The sequence below is a fragment of the Lepus europaeus genome, chromosome 18 (genome assembly GCF_033115175.1).
Source record: "Lepus europaeus isolate LE1 chromosome 18, mLepTim1.pri, whole genome shotgun sequence".
In the NCBI taxonomy this organism is placed as follows: domain Eukaryota; kingdom Metazoa; phylum Chordata; class Mammalia; order Lagomorpha; family Leporidae; genus Lepus; species Lepus europaeus.
In genome coordinates this window covers 10,687,607-10,707,701 of record NC_084844.1, presented here as the reverse complement: position 1 = coordinate 10,707,701, position 20,095 = coordinate 10,687,607, and the positions used below count along the sequence as shown (strand labels likewise).

At 35.4% G+C, this 20,095-nt stretch overlaps 1 protein-coding gene across 4 annotated transcripts in view; it reads right to left on the bottom strand.

Annotated features, from left to right (window-relative positions):
• Positions 1 to 19,760, bottom strand: part of ABCA6 (ATP binding cassette subfamily A member 6) — a 104,353-nt gene extending 84,593 nt beyond the window's left edge. Inside the window, exons 1-10 of one of the 4 annotated variants that reach the window (XM_062175536.1) lie at positions 19,574 to 19,760; positions 19,048 to 19,184; positions 18,456 to 18,556; positions 16,177 to 16,381; positions 15,029 to 15,190; positions 11,928 to 12,031; positions 10,890 to 11,116; positions 6,933 to 7,074; positions 5,678 to 5,863; positions 877 to 1,024 (exon numbers count right to left, since the gene is read on the bottom strand). In XM_062175536.1, the coding sequence (XP_062031520.1) occupies positions 877 to 1,024; positions 5,678 to 5,863; positions 6,933 to 7,074; positions 10,890 to 11,116; positions 11,928 to 12,031; positions 15,029 to 15,190; positions 16,177 to 16,381; positions 18,456 to 18,551 (1,270 nt within the window). In that variant the 5' untranslated portion in view covers positions 18,552 to 18,556; positions 19,048 to 19,184; positions 19,574 to 19,760. The remainder of the gene's footprint in view (positions 1 to 876; positions 1,025 to 5,677; positions 5,864 to 6,932; positions 7,075 to 10,889; positions 11,117 to 11,927; positions 12,032 to 15,028; positions 15,191 to 16,176; positions 16,382 to 18,455; positions 18,557 to 19,047; positions 19,185 to 19,573) is intronic. The other 3 variants (XM_062175532.1, XM_062175535.1, XM_062175534.1) reach the window with 3 other exon arrangements.
• Between the last annotated feature and the right edge of the window lie 335 nt (positions 19,761 to 20,095).

Genomic DNA, 20,095 nt, shown 5'->3' with positions numbered 1-20,095 from the left:
TTTGAGTGAAATATGATCTAAAAGATACTGAAAGGAATTAAATTAAATATGTGGGAGAAAACAGACTTAAAATGGCACATAAAATAATTACAGATATGTTTGTGAACCTAAATACTTTGATCACAGAACTAAAATCTGTATAGTCACCAGCAAGTACATATATTTAAAATATATGGAAATTATTTTTGTTCAGGATTTAAAAAGGCCAACATTTTAATTTATTGATATTTTAAAAATTAGTGTGTGTTATTAGAAGGCCTTCAGGTACAAAGCAGAATTAACAGAGACATAGGAATATGTAAAAGCATTTACATAGAAATATATAAAATATATTTTACATATTTCTGTATAAATATACATATGTGTAATATTTATATAGAAATATACCCTAAACTACAATCAAAATAGAAAAATACATGAAGTAAGAGGGTTAATAAGATTGTACAAGAGAAAAAAGCATCCTTACACATGAAGGAATGCTGGGCTAATGTGTAATTTTCTTTTTTGCAAGATAAAGAAAAGCTAACTAGGTAATTAATATACTCTGTCAATGCAAACAATATGTGGAAAATGTTGAGAATAATATATAATATATGTTATATAGTAATATTAATGTATAATATAATGCTGAACAAATATTTATTAGAAAGCACTTTCACAGTTTAATGGCCAAACCATTGTAGAAACTAATTTATTTCAGCATGCTCTGATACAAATTCTCGGACCATTAAAACTATGAAATAGAAATGAAGAATTTATTTAGCAAAGATAAAAATATTTAGTACTTATTTCTTAAAATATATTTATATAACATTAAGAAAAAATGTTAAATGTAATCAACAAACTATTGAGGTAAAAAAATCCAATATTACTTACAGGGTAAGATTTTGTCCAAGTATAATGCCAATACCAAGTAAATAAGACCATCAAAAGCCAGCATAGAATAAGTTGCTATCATTTTATATGAGTCTCCTGAAGGATCAGGAAAAATTACACCATTCATGTTAAAATCTAGGTGGATAATCTAAGAATCAAACAAAAACAGTAATAAATGTTAAAAGTCCTTATTAGTTATTAGTGTATTTCTAAAAATTTGTGTAAAATAAATTACCGCATAAGTTTATTTGGGTGCAAAATATACTCCAAAATCCATGGATAGCTTTTTTTTTTTTTCATTCTGTGCTTTTGCCATGAACTGTATGCATGGGATTCAAATTTTTTTACACCAAAATAAACTAATTTTTAATCCATTTTACATAAACTTTTTGAGATATTACATATGAATAAGGACATGAAGTCATTAGTCAAAGCATTTCTACTTTTAGCATGATGAAATGGATACCAGAAGAAAATAGGGGTCATAAAAAACTGCATTGTAGGTGCAAGTGATGTCATGAAGCAGGTTAAACTGCTGTTTGTGAGGACTGCATCCCATATCAGAGTGCTTGGGATCCAGTCCTGCCTTTGCTTCTGATTAGCTTTCAATGAATATGCCTGTGCAGAGGATTATGGCCCAGATACTTGCATTCCTGCCACTCATGTGGAAGACTTAGACAGATGGAGTTCTTGGTTCCTGGTTTCAGCCACCATTTAACACCAGTAGAGGGTTCAGCAACTCTTGCATGTGTGACCCAGAGATTTTACCAGAGGGAAAATTCTGCGATACGCACTGACTTTGCCTGGCTGGCAGGGTCAATAATGGGCTAGGCATCCATTTAGGAATGTGAGGTGCCTCCATCCTCTCAACTTATCACAGGCTCTGGAGCTCAAACTGCCAAGGCAGAGCACCCACAGGAAGCTGGCTCAGGAAATTATTCTGCTCTCTCCAAGGACAGGGCAGCTTGCAAGGAAGAGAGGGGATCCTCTGCACCTCATGACTGTGAGAGCCTTGCATGTTGTGGGAATACTGAACTGTACCATAGGGTGTGGAGTGTAGTTGGGCCTCCAGGCTGGTGTCAGAGGCTTACAGCTCCCTGAGTGCCTGGGATGGGTCATTGCACAGAGTTCTGTGTTCACACTGAGGATGGCACAGATTCTTTGTGTGGTTCATGTACCAGCATGGGTTTGAGTTGTACCCACTGTGGGATAACCTGGGCATTGAGCACCTTGGAAGAGAGGAGGTGAGGTTGTGATTATGCCAGCATCCATGATCATCCCCTCCTCCTTGCTGACAATAGAGGGGATCTACCACACTCCTCTTAAGCGTCACCCTGGATTCTTGCTCCACTCTCGAGCACTGACCAGAGCTCCTGGGCAAACCCAGCACATGCCTCTGGGTATTCCCTAAGGGAGCAGACACTCCACTAAGGAACAGAGGCATAGTTCAAAGATGAAACTCATCATTGAATAAAACCAAGTGTTTCACAAATGCCTAAAAATAAACACAGAACCACTAGAAACAAGAACAAGGAAGACAATATCACTCCCCAAAAGGAACACAACAACACTTCAATATTAGAGTGTGAAGAAAGAGAAATTGATAAAATGCCTGAAAAGATTTCAAAATAATGATTCTAGGATTACTCAGAATCAATGAGAAGCAAATTCATGAGTCAAATCCATATATGACATGGATGAAAAATTCTTGCAAGAGATAGAGATTCTGACAAGAAATCAAACTGCAATATTAGGTATAAAGAATTCATTATGGCAAATAAAAAATACAATGGAAAGCCTCAACAACAGACTTGGTGAAAGAATATCTGAATTAGAAGATAAATCTTTGGAAATATCTCAGTCAGACTACTAAAAAGAAGAAATTAGAAAAATTAACAACATTGTTTGAGACTTATGAGATACTATCAAATGACCCAACATACAGGGCATAGGAGTTCCTGAAGGAGTGGAAAGAGAGAGAAGGCCTATTCAGTTAAATAATTACAGAAAAATGTCCTAATTTGGAGGAAGAAAAGGACATCTAAGTATGGGAAGCACATAGAACTCCTAATAGACATGACCAGAAAAGATCTTTACTATGACATACTGTAGTCAAACTTTCAACAGTTAAACATAAGAAAAGATTCTAAAATGCAGATGAGATACTAAGTTACCTTCAGAGGATCTCCAATTAGACAGACAGCTGATTTCTCATCAAAAACCCTACAGGCTAAGAAAGGAGAGTCACAGTTCAAATCTTCAAAGAAAAAAAAAATTGTCAACCCAGAATACTATACCCTGTAAAGCTCTCATTTAAGAATGAAGGCGAAATAAAGACTTTCCATAACAAACAGAAATTGAAAGAATTTGTCACCACTCATCCAGCCTTACAAATGATGCTTAAGGATGTGCTACACAGAAACACAGAAAAATAGTCATCATTATGAAAGAATGTGAAAGCAGAAAATCTCCCAGTACAATGGGAATCCAAAGCAAACAATAGGAATAAATATGGAAAAATCACAGGGCCAAGAGTCATTACTTATCAATAGTAAGCTTAAATGTAAATGGCCTAAATTCTCCAGTGAAAATACATATACTGGATGAATGGATTAAAAAAATAAGACCCATCTATTTGCTGTCTACAAGAAATACACCTCATCAATAAAAATATACACAAACTAAAAGGATGGAAAAAGATATTCCATGCTAATGGAAAGAAAAATGAGAGATATAGCCATCCTACTATCAGTCAAAACAACCTTAACACAAAAAAAAATTAAAACAGACACAGAAGAGCATTATGTAATGATTAAGGGATCAATTCCAGAGGAAGATGTGACTATAATAAATTTACATGCACCTAATACCAGGGTATCTGGCTGTTTAACACAAATGTTAACAGATATAAAGAGAGACATAGGGCCGTCACCATGGCTCATTGGCTAACCCTCCGCCTGCAGCACCGGCACATCGGGTTCTAGTCCCAGTTGGGGAGCTGGATCCTGTCCCAGTCGCTCCTCTTCCTGTCCAGCTCTATGCTGTGGCCCGGGAGTGCAGTGGAGGATGGCCCAAGTGCTTGGGCCCTGCACCCCCCTGGGAGACCGGGAGAAGCACCTGGCTCCTGGCTTATGATCAGCACCATGTGTCAGCTGCAGCGCGCTGGCCATGGCGGCTATTGGGGGGTGAACCAATGGAAAAGGAAGACCTCTCTGTCTCTCTCTACCTCACGTCATATACAAAAATCAACTCAACGTGGATTAAGGATCTAAATTTATGACCTGATAACATCAAACTACTAGAGAAGAACATTTGGGACACTCTGCAAGACATCAGCATAGGCAAAGATTTCTTGGAAGAAATGCCAAAAGCACAGGCAATCAAGAAATCAAAGCAAAAATAGACAAATGGGATTACATCAAGCTAAAATCTTCTGCACTGCAAAGGAAGCCATCAACACAGTGTAGAGGCAATTGTCAGAATGAAAGAAAATATTTGCAATCTATGCAACTGATAAAGAATTAAAATCCAGAATCTATAAAGAGCTCAAGAAACTCAACAATAAAACAAACACTCCAGTTAAGAAATGGGCAAAGGACTTGAACAGGAATTTTTCAAGAGAGGAAATTCAAATGGCCAACATACACCTGAAAAAATGCTTGGGATCACTGGCCATTAGAGAAATGCAAATAAAAGCCACAGTGATCTTTCACCACATCTTAGAATGATTATCATATGTAAACCAACAAAAAATAAATGTTGGTGAGGATGTGGGAAAAAAGGTTTCCCAATCTACTGCTGGTGGGAATGCCAACTAGTACCACCATTGTGGAAGACAGTTTGGTAATTTCTTGGAAAGATGAAAGTAGATCTACCATATGACCCAGCCATCCCACTCTGAGAAATTTGCCCAAATGAAATGAAATCAGAATATAAAAGGGTGATCTGTACCCCCATGTTTATTGTAGTTCAATTCACAATAGCTAAGATATGGAATCAAACCAGATGTCCATCATCTGATGACTAGATAAAGAAAATGTGGCATACATATATATATATATATATATATATATGCTATGGAATATTATTCTGTCATAAAAAAGAAAGAAATCCTGTCTTTTGCAACAATATAGATTCAATGGGAAACCATTATACTTAGTGAAGTAAGCCAGTGCCCAAAAGACAAATACAGTATGTGCTCCCTATCTATAGCAACAGAGTACAAAGAATGTAATGTATAATTATTTGCACTGCAATCTACATAAAATTATTCCTGTGTATAAAATGTTGAGAGGAAATGGCTGAAAGTCTAAATGAACTTAATTATTATCTTGCAACCACACAGGAAATATTTAAATGTTATATTTTCATTGGTTCTATTACATTAAAAGAAATTATGAATGACTAATTGACAGAAAAAAACTGTATATGGGTGAAATGGTCATTTTTTTCCATTTAGTTATTGTTTATAGCTATTGTCTATATTCCAATTAAATAGGGTCTTCTGATTTTTAATTGTTAAAGTTCTCAGTGAGGTATTCAGCCTTTTTACTGCAATGTAATTTGAAATATAGCTTGAAAACTAAAAATAAGAAAGAAAGAAAGAAAGAAGGAAAGAAGGAGGGAGGGAAGAAGGGAATATCATTATGTTCTTAGACTTGCATCTACAAATAATATTGAACCTGTTAAATGTTAATTAAAATTAAAATGAAATAAAAAGAAATGGTATTGTTTATAAATGGTAACGAAATTCCAAGTTCTCTTGAGTGTTGAATAATGAACCAATTAATTGTACTCTTACCTGAGACATTCCAGCAGTAAAGGCAAAGGGGCTACAAATACTTAGAATCCACTCCAGAGATGAAGGAAGTTGTTTATAATATACAGTGAATCCCACACACCCCCAAAATAAGGTAAGGAGAAACACAATCAAATTGGTGAGGGCAGCTTTCTTTAACAACACACTCAGTAGGAATGCTAAGGCTACCTGAAAGAGAGAGGATGTTTCTCTGTCATACACATTAGTTTGCTGAGAATCATTGCCAGTACAATAAATTGCAGGCTTTTATATTACAGCATAAATCTACATACTTATCAGTGAGAAAATAATGAAAATATTATTCATTTTTAAAGAGTATCCTTTGCCCTTCTCAAATGCTATGCTTTGGTTCCAGAGGAATAGGTAAGGAAAAATCTGGGAGAAGAGGAGAAGACAGGGTATAAATACAGACTTGAAACACTGAATTAACCTAAACTAATGTCCTAAGAAAGAACATCTACATACCCTCTGCATAAAACATTCTATAATATGGATTAAATTAGAGGCCATTGTTCAGAGAGGGAAAGGAGTGGGAAGTTAGGGCAAAGTAGAGTATTAGAAGAGATATTGTGATCAGCAATCATCTGATAAAGACCCTTAGAAGAAAAAATGGTAGGTCTACCCCTCAAGATTATCATTAATAATCATCTAAAAATTCTTTGACAGTTTTAGAGCCAAAATCATTTTCTTAAAGGTTATTTATTTATTTGAAAGGCAGATATACAGAGAGAGAAGGGGAGGCGGAGAGAATCTTCCACCCACTGGTTCACTCCACAAATGGCTAAAATGCGCAATGGCTAAGACCAGGGCAGGTCAAATCTAGGAGCTTCTTCCAGGTTGCCCACTTGGGTGCAGGAGCCCAAGTATTTGGGTGATCTTCTGTTGCTTTTCCAGGTACATTAGCAGGGAGCTGGATCATAAGTGGAGCAGCTGGGACTTGAATCAGTGCCCATGGGGGATGCCAGTATTGCAGGCAGAGGTTTAACCTTCTATGCCACAGCTCCAGCCCCTATTTTTTCTTTTGATACATCATTCCATTAACTCAGAGCATTATGCCAAAGAGAGGTCCAATTGTACTTGGGTTGCATCATTTTCTCATATTCATAGAGGTTTTCTCAAGTAAACACATACACTGCACTTGAAAGAAGTGAGTGCAGTGATATGCTGGGTTATTAATATCTGCTATATATAGTTATGGCCTAAAGCAAAGAAAGTGGCAATAAACATATGAACTTACCAAAGATACTCCATATAAGAAAAACAGTGTAAATATGACCATGAAACCAGTCATAACTACGATTTGGCTGGATGTTATGATAACTGTAATGAATATGGAACTAATAAAGATGAAACCAGCATACATCAAACCCCAGGAGAGCCTAAATAAAGACAAAAGTTAATTAACTTTACTATGAAATATTTAAAACATAAAACCACTAAATAATAATATTACATTGTACCTATCACATAGATTAATAACTAAGTATGAATAAAATGGCAGAAGCTCATTGTATATCCCTTTCCTGATCACAATTGTCCTTTCTCCACCTAATGTACTATTTATAATTCTCAGATGTTTTGATTGCCTTAACCATATGTGAACACAGTAGATGACACTAATACTGGTACAGGCACCAACTAACAAGATAAAATGCAACAAATTCAGTGACTATGAACAACAGCTTGGCTGTGCTGGAATCTGCAGGGTTACCATTAGATCTGTATGCATGTTTTGTATAAGCAGTTTGAACTTTGTAAAAATAGTATTGTACTGTATGTATCCTTCTGCAACTCTCTTTTATTAATCAACATTAACAATGTTAATATTAGTGTTAATGTTGATACACGGTTGTATATTTCACTGCATGAATGTATCCCAGTGTTCTCCAGCCTGCAGACATTTATTTAGGTTATTTCCAATTGTTTTCTACTACAATGTTGCCAAGAAAATTACTGTGCTTGTCCTTTTTTTAGGGTAAGGGAAGTGCATAAGAAATATACCACAGGTGAAGACTCTGAAGGAAAGAAAATAAGCATTTGTATCTTCATCTTTATTAGATATTACCAAAGTGTCCTTAATTGAAGAGTTGGAAGGAAATTTAATGGCTGCTGATCAATCCAGTAATTCTACAAGAATCAGGAAAGATGATAATTTGACCCTTCTTAACGATCTCAGCAGGCAGCACTTCTAACTTCCTTAGTAGTAGAAAACAGAAATTTCATAATACTAAGTCCATTGCATTCTTCCTGTTTATGTTTATCATTTTTTACCTAAACTGATAGAAAATTATAGTACACTTTATATGTTCTTACTATATTGCCTTAGATATGCTAGTACTCCCATATTCATGAAGTAGTTATTAAGAAAGAATATTCAATACTAGCTCTAAAATGCCAAAAAGTATTTCAGCCCACATTTTTCATTTCACAAATAAAACTACATTCCATTTATCAGTTAATGAGTTTATCCAAGGTCATAAAATGAAATGTACCAAAGCACAGTTGAAGTTGCATGTTTTTCTCTGTCAAGGGTTCTTTTCTGTACTTAGAACTGCTCTATTATATAATAATTCCATGGATGAAGAATATAGCCAAAGTATTAAAACCAGGACCTTGTGTCAATATAATCCAGTAGAACACATCAATGTTGCTTGTTGCTTATTTAACTTCTTTGTAAATTTCATGTCATTGCAATGAGTCTGCCTATCTTAGATACATCAGCTTTCATTATGCGGAATGCACTCTCTGAATACAGAAGGGAACTACTTTAAATCAGAGCACAGGAGAATTATGAATGAAATAAATCAAGATGTTAGAAAAAGGGAGCAGTTGCAGGGTCGGAGTTGGGGAGTAAATGTTAATGCACTTCAAAAACCCACTTGTTTTTTTTTCTTTTTGCTTGCTGAAAACAAGGCAAGTCAGACATCATACTCTTAGCATTAACATTAACATAATATCATAATGTTCAATATTGTAAACTTGCAGGATGGCCATGTGGCACACTGGTTAAATTGCTCTTTGGGACATCTGCATCCCATATCAGAGTGCCTGGGATTAAGATATGCCTCCAATTGTAATCCTGCTAAAGTACACACACTTGCATCAAGTACGTGGGTCCCTGTCACTATATAGGAAGTCCAGATTGAGTTCTAGGATCCTGGGGCACCCTGGCTGTTGAGGGTATTTGGAGAGTGAACCATTGTAGGATATGTCTATCTCTTTCTCCACTTTTCCTTTTCAGATAAAATGAAAATTAAAAACAGACTACATTTCATATTACATGGGTTTAAAAAAGTCAGAAAATTTATTTCCATCTGACAGCTGGAACTTACTAAAAATGCTTCAGAATCTTTGCCTTAGTTTTACAGATTTAGTTATGAATTCATTCTGTTATGTTTCAGGATATATGCCTACTAAAAATTACTTACTTTGAGAATGAATCCATGCAGAGATGTTCAAAACCTTTTAAATTTATTTATTTAATTTTATTAGCGAGACTGAGACAGAATGAGCTCCCGTTTGCTAGTTCATTCCCCCAAATGATTGCTACAGCCAGCTGGAGCTGGACTAGGCTGGAGCTGGACTAGGCTGGAACCTGGAGCCAGGAACTAAATCATGTCTCAGACATTCAAACTGAAGCCATCACTGCTTCCCAGATTCTGCACGAGCATGCAGCTGGAATGTGAAGACTGAGCTGGAACTCCAACACAGGCACTCCAGAACAGGATGTAGGTGCCCCAGGTAGTGTCTTCGTTGCTAGGCCTAACGCCTATCCCACCTTTTTCATTTTGGTATAGCAGTGACTCATGTCTTCCAGTGCCCAGTTGACTATAGACATATTGTCCCAGAGGATATGTCTTGACTAAAAGCAGTCCCATTTTACAGGGTCTCCCCCACTCCCTCCTAACAGTCTCCATGAGTTTCCATAAGTACATTGTTTTGTATTTTCCAAAGTTCTTGTGCAAAAAAAAAAAAAAAAATTTCTTCCTTTTTTAAAGATATATTTCCTTTTTTCTATTTCACAGTTAATATAATATACTCTCCAGAAAAGCAAGTTTCTTAGACCATAATTTTAGTTAAGAGAACATGTGGCTTGCAAAAGATTTTCCAGTAAATAATTGCTTGTTCAGTTCAGGTAGTTCTATATCCATAAGGTATTTTTTGGTAAATAGGGAATATATAAAGAAGTAGCTCCTATGATTTGACATACAAAAAAGTTATATTTATTTTGGGGTAAGAGAAATAGATTATTTTTCCTTTCTTCCTTTTCTTAGGCAGTATGGTTTTTGTCACTGAAAGTATTGCAAAAATTTTCTGCTTTGACCTCTGAGTTTAGTGTTTGTATGATTTGCATTCCTATCTACCAATATCACTTACTTATTATTGGCTGTCTTTACACGTCTCATTTATTTGTTTTACAGATTTACATATGTGCACATAAGAGAATATTTACATGAAAATACAAATTATCATGGAATGGTATAAGATATATATATCGATAAAAAGCAATTGCTCCTATTAATACTTTCTTATAGGTCAGCCTATATGCTACGTCTCTTGTGCACATTACATACACTATCACATTTAACTCCAACATACAGTATTTAGTTACTCCAAAAATATATCCATGTTTACCAAAACCCTAAACACTTGTATACATCCATTATAAGATTATAGAGAGTCCTCAAAATGTTCATAGAAATATGTATTATAAAAGAGCAGTGGGTATCATTTTTGTATGCTAAAATAAACTTATCTTTTAATTATATTTTCCCATGAACTTTCAAAGTACCTTCATACTCTCTTCAACATGAAGAGTCTTAGAGAAATCTACAGGAGAGCTTTAATCAGGGCATCTAGGTTGGAAGCCCAGCTTTGACATTCACCATCTATCTGACATTTGGCAAGACCTTATTCTCTTTGACTTTCATTTTTCTTTTTTGTTTACAAATTGGAGAGTTGTTCCATCAAAGGTTTAACTTAAGACATTCATAGCACAGAAAAAATGCTCAGCAAATTGTAATCATAGCATATTCTTCATGGCAAAATTTAAGAAAGACTAAATCAAAAAGTCAAAACAAAAGGAGTAACCAGCGTATCAAGTCTGAAACCATGATGTTTTGAACCAATAGCATTTTTCACTGCTATTATTTTTCCTGTTTATTGGTTTGCATTACTTGAATTATTCACTCACCAGAATGCTGAATCTTGTAGACCCATCATTTTCATCAAATCTTTATACTTTTTTCTCTCTTTTGTAACATTGACCGATACAAAATATATAAATGGGGAGAAATAAAACAAGGTGAAAAAAATAAACAACTCATTTTGAAGAATATCTTTAGAAATGAAAGGTAATGTCTTCATATTTGTAGCAGTAACTGACATCAATTCCTCCATCACAGAGTGGTTTGTTGTGATCTGAAGAAGGGTTCAAGCAAACATAATCATCATTTACAAGATGGAAACTGGTGAAATCTGAACAAGTGCTATGGATTGCATTAATTTCGGTTTCCTGGTTTTAATATTATACTGTAGTTATTTAAGATATTAGCAATGGGGAACACTGAGTCCATGGTAAATAAAACTCCCTGTACATTGTTTTTATAGCTTCTGGTGATTCTATTATCCATTCAAATTAAAATTTTAAAAAAGAAAAAAGAATGCTTTCTTTCTTCAAATATTTGTTTCATTATAAAAACATAAAGCCTGACTATTTATCATTGGTATGGCTTGACATGTAACCTCCAAAATTCAGGTTGAAACACAATCCCCATTGTGCTGATATTAGAGGTAAGGGCCTTTTGGAGAGTGATCAAGTCATGAGGGCCTTTCTGTAATGTATTAGTCCTTCTAAAATGGCTGGAGGGAACTAGCTGAGATCCTTTTTGCTATTCCACTCTTCCACCAGAAGACAAGACATTAGTCCCCCTTTCACGCTTGTATCCCAGCCACAAGTGAAGACACTTAGATAGTGACATCTGTGAGGAACAGGCCTTCATCAGACTTTCAACTTGCAGAGACCATGAAGTTGCACTTCCCAGCCTCCAGAAATGAGAACTAGGTTTCTACTCTTCGTAAATTATCCAGTCTCAGGCATTTTTGCGACAGCAGCAAAAAATGGACTAAGACAATCATCTTTTATCAAACTCTTGATGTTTGTGGATTTCATTTACATTAGTTATTAGAACATTTTCATTACATACTTACTTCTTTTTTTTTTTATACTTACTTCTATAATAGCAGCATTCAGGGTGGTTTGCAAAGTTACGAATCCTCTAGTCCAGTATTTGGTCAACGAACATTTATTCTCCAAATATCCATTAAAGCAATGAGCTGTGAGCACAAAGAAGGGGAAAATCACAAAACAGGATGAGAGTGGTTGGAGAATAAGAATAAGAATCCAAGAGAAAAAATCTAGAGGCGATTATAGCAGTCATAACTTTTAATCATGTAGAAATAAGAAGCAAATAGGGGCTGGCACGGCAGGATAGTGGGTAATACTGCAGCCAGCAATAGTGGCATCTCTTATGGGTGCCAATTCAATTCCCAACTGTTTCACTTCCAACCCAGCTCCTTAGTGAAAGGTGGCTCAAGTGTTTGAGTTCCTGTTTCCTGGCTTTAGCCTGGCTCAGTCCTGGCTATTACAGTCATATAGGGAGTGAGCCAGTGGATGGAAGATATTTTTCTCCCTCCCTCCCTCTCTCCCTCTCTGTAACTCTGACATCTGGGAAGATGATGGCTCAAGTACCTAAGTGCCTACCACCAACACAGGGAGCTTGGGCTCCTGAATTCAGTCTAGCCCAGCTATGGCTGTTGTGGGTATTTAGGGAGTGACACAATGGGTAAAAGATCTCCCTATGTCTCTGTCTCTTTCTCTCGTGTGTGTGTGTGTGTGTGTGTGATTCTGCCTTTAAAGTAGATGAAAATAAACATTAAAAAGAAATAGAGAGTAAATGAAAGTTTTTAAAAATGCAGTTTTATCCATGCAGACCACAGCAAGCATAGAAAGTTTCAGAAAATAAAAAGATGAAAGTAAAATCTTTGCTCCAACCATATTGGACTCCATTATCTGTCTCAAAATTCCAACATCCAAGCTCTAGAACATTATGGGCTCAAGTGTTCCTCCTCTAGTAGATATAAGGTTCACTCCCTCACTTTCTCCTGATCTCTCAAATATAACTTCATTGCAGATGGCTAACCAGGCCACTATAAATACAATATCCAAAATAACTCTTGCAGTTCCAATTTCCAATCATGCTTTATTTTACTTTGTTAACTATATTACTTTTCCCCATCCCCTGTCCCTGACTGAAATGACTCCTGCAGGCAGCCTCTATGTTTTTTCACTTCAACTCCCATGACGAAACACAGTGTAAAACACATAGAAGAAATTCAGTGAATTAATAAAAATAAAAAACAAATCTACTAGTCAAATTAATTCTGCTTACCTAAGTGACATCAAAACATTTTTCTCTCTCTCTTTTGGCTGCCTCCGCTATGGTCTAAGCCACCATTTTCTCATTAGGAGATTGCATTTTATTTTCCCTGATTCTTCTACAATAAATTATCTGGGGGTATATCAGGAAGGTCACCTTAAATTTGGAAAGCTAATCATATCTTTTCCCTGATCAAATTACCTCAATGGCCTTTCATTGCTCTAGGTTTGCCAGATGCTGCAGGATCTGTCCTTGAGTAACTCCAGATTCATTCTCTCATCATGTTCTTTTCTGTTCTGCTTCCCAGTCTATTAACTAATGCCCTTTCTCATCTCAGGCCCTTCAGTTACATTTCTTTCTTTTTTTTTTTAAAGATAATATTTTTTAATTCTATTTCAGAAACTTTTTGGAAGTTGTTTTATTTACAATGCCAACTTTTAAAAGATCACTCAAGTTGACCAAGAAACACTTTTTGAGCTTATTCTGGCTGCAAACTACTTAGACATCAAAGGTTTGCTGGACCTTTCGTGCAGGACTGTTGCCAATATGATCAAGGGGAAGACTCCTGAGGAGATTCGCAAGACCTTCAACATTAAGAATGACTTTACTGAAGAAGCAGCCCAGGTACGCAAAGAGAACCAGTGGTGTGAAGAGAAGTGAAACATTGTGCCTGACACTGTAACACTGTAAGGACTGTTCCAAATACTAGTTGCACTGCTCTGTTTATAATCGTTAATATTAGGCAAACGTAGATAAATGCAGCAGCAAATCATTTGTTTTAGCAGAATATTGTCCTCACTGCATGTGTAGTTTGAGTACAGATTCCAAACCCGAGTTTCTTCTAGTATGATTGAAAGTTCCTGTTTACTTTGCTCTGAATAAAACTGAACTGTGGCTTCTCAATAGAAAGTGGCATTTGGGGCTTCCTCTCTTCTCGCAGAGTGATTGCTGCCTGGTTTATTGTCCAGTGACATTTCTTAAAATACAACGCTTCTATCGTCTTACACCTGCTATTCCTTGTGGTCTTTAAAAAAAAACTATATATTTACTTGAAAGGTAGAGAAATAGAGAGAGGGAGGGAGAGGAAGAGAGAAGGAGAGTGGGAGAGGGAGACGGAGAGAGAGATCAATCGTCCATCCACCAGTTCACTTCCCAAATGGCCACAAGGGCCAGGTCTGAGCCAGGCCAAAGTCAGGAGCTAGAAAGTCCACCCCTGTCTCTCACACGGGTGGCAGGGGCTGAAGTACTTGGGCCATCTTCTGCTGCCTTCCCAGGCACATTGGCAGGAAGCAGGATCAAAATCTGAATAGTTTGGACTCAAAACAGTCTCTGATATAGGATGCCAGCATCACAAGTGGTGGTTTAACACCCTTTGCCATATTATTCCCCCTTCATTTGGTCTTAAATATCAGTACCCCAAGTAGGACTTTCCTAATCCCAGTTTATTAGAATCCTTTGGTCTAAGCACCTTTCCTTGCACTTGTCTCCCATCCAAGTACTAAACAGGCCCAACCCTGCTTAACTTCTGAGTTCAGATGAGATGGGGTGCTTTTAGGATAGTACAGCCGGAGGCTGTACTTGTCACAAACTATTCAATGTCTCTCTTTCTTGATGAACTGGAATCTCACAAGAGACTGTATCTATCAGCCCTGATCACTTCTTCATCTTAAAAACATACATCTTTGAACTCAATGGATATGTGATGGATTACTCTACAATTTTTTGAGAGTCCTCCTCTAATGGAAAGATATGCTTGACCTCAGAACAAATTCATCAACAAAAATGCTATCCCTTATTTTCTCACGTGCCACTGAAAGCATCTCTATTGTTCATCTTTACCTGTTCCTTATGTTGAAAACATAAAAATGATATAATAATCTATATGGAAAGTCACCTGAAAAAATTTCTTGTTTCAATAATGGAATTTGATAGAAATCAATAAATTTTAACTTGTAAGAGAAAGTATCATTAAAGATGATTCCCACAGCAAACGGTACATTATGTTCAAGCACTTCATCCACATGTTTTTCATTTGGTGCCTCAATGACTTTTACTCCTATGAATTAAAGGTAAAAATGGACATCAAAATGAGTGTTACCAAAAACAGAATGTGATATCCAACTGTGTTATTACATATTTTTATTAGACTTAAGCTGGAATGATTTTCCATGTAAATCAAAGTTGAAAAGACATGATGGGAAATTTTAGTTCATGTTTTATATTTAGAATCAAGAGATATGCATGAGAATTAAGTTTTTCCTATTAGTAATGGCAAGTGTAAAGGAAAGTTTTAGATACATCAAAACATTATAGTAGGATAAGTATGCATAAGACAATTGGGGTACAAAGAATAGAACTGTGGTTATTATATAGTCGGGAACTTCAGAATCCAAGATTTGATAAAACAAAGACAATTTACATAAACTTTGTGCAAGAATCAAGATAAAAATCAACCCTATTTCTTATAGTCAGAAATTTCACTTATTGGAAATCGAGTATCAAAGAGTAAATAGCCAGAATGTACCCAACTCATCCTGAATGAAATACACAACTTAATCTTTCTTACATAATGACCTTACTTAGAGTGAAGAACATTAAAGAAGTTTAAAAATTATGTATATATAGAACAGGATGATCTTCTGATTATCCACCCTTACTCTTCATAATTATAAAATTACTGTTTAATAATAATAAACATATATAATTTCTGAGCTATAAATCCTAATTATTATATTTCTAATTAAAACATGCACTTACCAATATATATAGTCTCACCATACACTATTCTGCAAATCTGAAATTACAAATCTCTTGTGCAGTTATGTTCCGTTAGAAACATGGTCCTCACTAAGCTAGAACTCCATTAAGCTAAATGGATTTAAAAGACTAGCTATATGATAGAAAAATACAATCCAAGTTTTCTGTTATCTTGGTACTTTACTTGATCACATAATATATTATTATAACCTGAAGTTAATCTGTATACATCTACCCAAAATATATAATTAAATTAAATAATTCTTTTGCTGTTTGTATACCTACCTTTCAAGGAGGGAGACAATGCTGTTTTATTCATTATCTGTTGGGTTATACTAGAGATTGGTGTATACACAACCATTAGAGAAGAGCTATTAAAATTATCAACTCTTCCTAGATCTTTAGGAGGCATTTCAGGAAAAAGATCATTAAACTTCAAATATGAAAATATACCCATATACAGTCCTAGAAGCATTGGGAGTCCCCATTCCTATAACACATTTAAAAAAAAAAAAAGAATGAATTTAGATTATGTTCCCTTAAAGAGTCAACATCAAAGAATGTTAAAGATTTTTTATAGCCGTTTATACCATTATCCAGTGCTAGAACTAAATATTTGCATTAAATCTTGAACTATCTCAGAATCCAGCATCCAAACTATTGCAGTATATAGCATATAGTATATTGTAGATAGTGAAATAGCAGTACTTTTGTCAATGTTTATATCTTTGTATTGGAGGCTAAAGAAAAAAAAAAGTGACTGAATGGTAGAATCTGTCCAGTGGTTCACCACTATCAATACTTTGCAGGGAACAATAGGCACAACAGCCTACTATATTCCCAGCCACCCAAAATCAGTGGACCCAATATGTTTGAGTTTTGGCCAATTTGATGTGGGCAGAAGTGATATTCACCACTTCTAGGCCCAGATCATGGACACCTGCACAAGCTTCTGTGTTCTCTGTCTGTGGCCCTCTTTGTCAACTTCTGACTGGATGCCGAGGATCCAGCCAAGGTCTCCAAGGCCTAGGAAAATGGCAGTCCCTAGATTAAGGAGCCTGGGTCCAAGAATGACCATATGGAGAAGATTTCCCCATCTACCCAATCCACTTCCCTTCCACCATTGACTTTATTTATAATGTAAATACAATGAAAAATAAATTTTTGTGTGTCAAGCCACTGAAATTTGGGATACTTTCTTGTAGTTAGCCCAACTACCTAATGCAAAATGAAAATCAGTGGTGTTACTTGGTGATAAATCTTGAAAATAATTTTTGTATAGAAAACTCATGGCCTTAAAAATAAGTCCACAAAATAATTTCTCAACTTAAACTAGGCCACATTATCACTATGTATTGGCTTTAAATGTATAATATGTAATAGTAGCTTTAACAGTGGTTCTAATTTTTTAAATACTTATTAATATAAAGGGAAGTAGATAACCAGACTTTAATATAAAGAGAAGTTAACAATACTTCTTTCTCTGCCTCCTTCCCTCAATTCCCCCTCCTTCCTTCCTTTTTTGCCTTTCATTTTTGCAATAACATAATTTCAATTTACTTTATAATCACAAGATCAATGCACCAGTAGCCATAATATTGAACAAGTAAAAAACTAGAAAGACCACTGTTCCACAGGGATATAGAAAAGGGCTAAAAACAATAATCAAATCATGAGATGTCAGTTTCATTCTTATATACTTTTTAAAAAATTCTATATTAATTACTATATATCAGAGAAAACACATCATATTTTAGGGATTGTCTTATTTCACTAAGCATAATGGTCTCCATTTGCATCCATTTTGTTGTAAAAGACAGGATTTCATTCTTTTTTATGGCTTACTCTGATTCTGTTGTATGTGTGTGTGTGTGTGTGTATATATATATACACACACATGGGTTTTTTTGTTTTTTATCCAGACATCCATTGATGGACATCTGGATTGAGGAAGACAGTATAGAGATTCCTCATAAAACACTGGTTCTAATTTACCATACAGTTAAGTTTTCACTTAATCTCTATTTTTTAAGACAATATGAGTAATAATTTTGGTCTTTACAATTCTATTTTATTCTTTGGGGACTGTTGTGAGTCTCTCAATTCTTTTTTTTTTTAATACTTTTTTTATTTTTTGACAGGCAGAGTGGACAGTGAGACAGAGAGACAGAGAGAAAGGTCCTCCTTTTCCATTGGTTCACCCCCAATGGCCACTGCGGCTGGAGCACTACAGCCGGCACACAATGCTGATCCAAAGCCAGGAGCCAGGTGCTTCTCCTGGTCTCCCATGCGGGTGCAGGGCCCAAGAACATCCTCCACTGCCTTTCCGGGCCACAGAGACGGAATCCGGCGCCCCGACCGGGACTAGAACCCGGTGTGCCGGTGCCGCAGGCGGAGGATTAGCCTAATGAGGCGCGGCGCCAGCCAATGAGTCTCTCAATTCTAAAGCACAGCTACAAACTAGAAATCAATAAATCTAATGTTCTAACTCAAATATAACATAAGAGAGACATTAGGCAATGAAAGAGTCCTAACTTTGGAAAGAGGTAAACTTTCAGACATACCAATGAACTCTCTCTTCGCATCCTCCATTTGTTAAGAAAATTCTTTTGTAGAAGTGCTCGTGTTTGATGATATACACTTTTCTGTTTCATGATCATTTAGTCTGTTCATTAAATGAAAGAGGAGAAAGTAAATAAACATGATGATACGTATATCAAAAGAAGCATCATGGTATATTTTTTAGTAAAATACCTACTAGATATAAAATATTATTGCAATAACTTATGACTGTAAAAGTTCACCTCAAATATATTCACTTTAAGTAACTTGGGGGCATGGGTAATAGTGGGGAAGTAGAGTGATTGTTATTATAATTTTATAATAACGGTATTACAATGGAAAAGCTATAACTAAGATTCAGAACACATAAGATAACTTCACATTTTTGATCCTTCATATTAGAATTCAACAATATAAACAAAGTAATTAAAGTATACATTTTCCTATTACAAGTCATTCTTGTTCTTTGCATTAAAATAGGACTCCAAAAGCCAATCAAGTTAACATAAAAATCCTGATTACTTAAAATCATCTGAATAATAAATTATTATTCACTAGCTATACCCCAGTTGAATATTTTCTTGTAGTATTTACCTTCAAATTGAATTGAACAATTTTTATCAAAGGCATTAAGCTGCAGGATACCAATTCAGACTCAAATTACTTGAAATTTGATTTTGAGACAATTTCTTTCAGTTTTCTGAATTCAGAAGTTTCTGTTCTCTGAATAACTTAGGAAACAAATTGCAAAATAAGTTTTTAAAGAGTAAGAAAACAAAGACAAATCACATTGGAAAGTAATCTTGCCCAAATGTTTGCAATTTAACAAACAAAAGCCAGTTTTTCAGCTTTTATAATCTCAAGATTAATATTTTTTTCAAATTCATGCATCCAAATATTCAGGCAGTGTTCCTTTAGTTAGTACAGGAGCTAATTTTACTCTTTTCCTGTATCCTACTGTTATTTCTACACGATAAAAGGTGGTTGAAAAAACTAGAAAACATTAGTTATTAAGCCTTCAACATAAAACAAGTATTTGGAAACATCTGAAAAATAGATTGATTTTAGCATTATCCACTCACAAATTTGGCACAGCACAAACACATAGATCTTTACTTACTGTCAGGAAAATTAGAAATAGTACTCTGGAAGCACAGTCAAATCACAGTTCTCTTTATCTAGTGCAACAACTAAAATTTCATTGCTGCGTCTTCCTTTATTCCTTAAATGGGTGCCTATTCCCAGCAGTTCTTACTCAGGCTGGTTTCTCAAAAGGGGTGTAGTCAGATCAAGCTGCACATGATGAACTTGTTTTGTTTTCTGTGTCTTTTTCCCTAAGCCAATTATTCTGCAGGGAAAAGACTATTTCGTGGTTGGTTGGGAGTAAAACAAACCCTATGTTTGTTCATTTGGCCTTTGAATCCAGGGATAAGGGGGAAATGGTAAACAAGAAAAATGGAACTAGTCTGGGAGACATAAGACCAACATGGAGGAAGGAGATAAGAAAAAAAAAAAAAGGAAAAACAATTACTAATAAAAAAAAACTAAGTTTGCATGAGAAATCTTTATTTATTTATTTTTCCACTGAGGATGACTACACACAACCGCAAACTGTATATTCGACTAATTCAGTCTAAGTGAG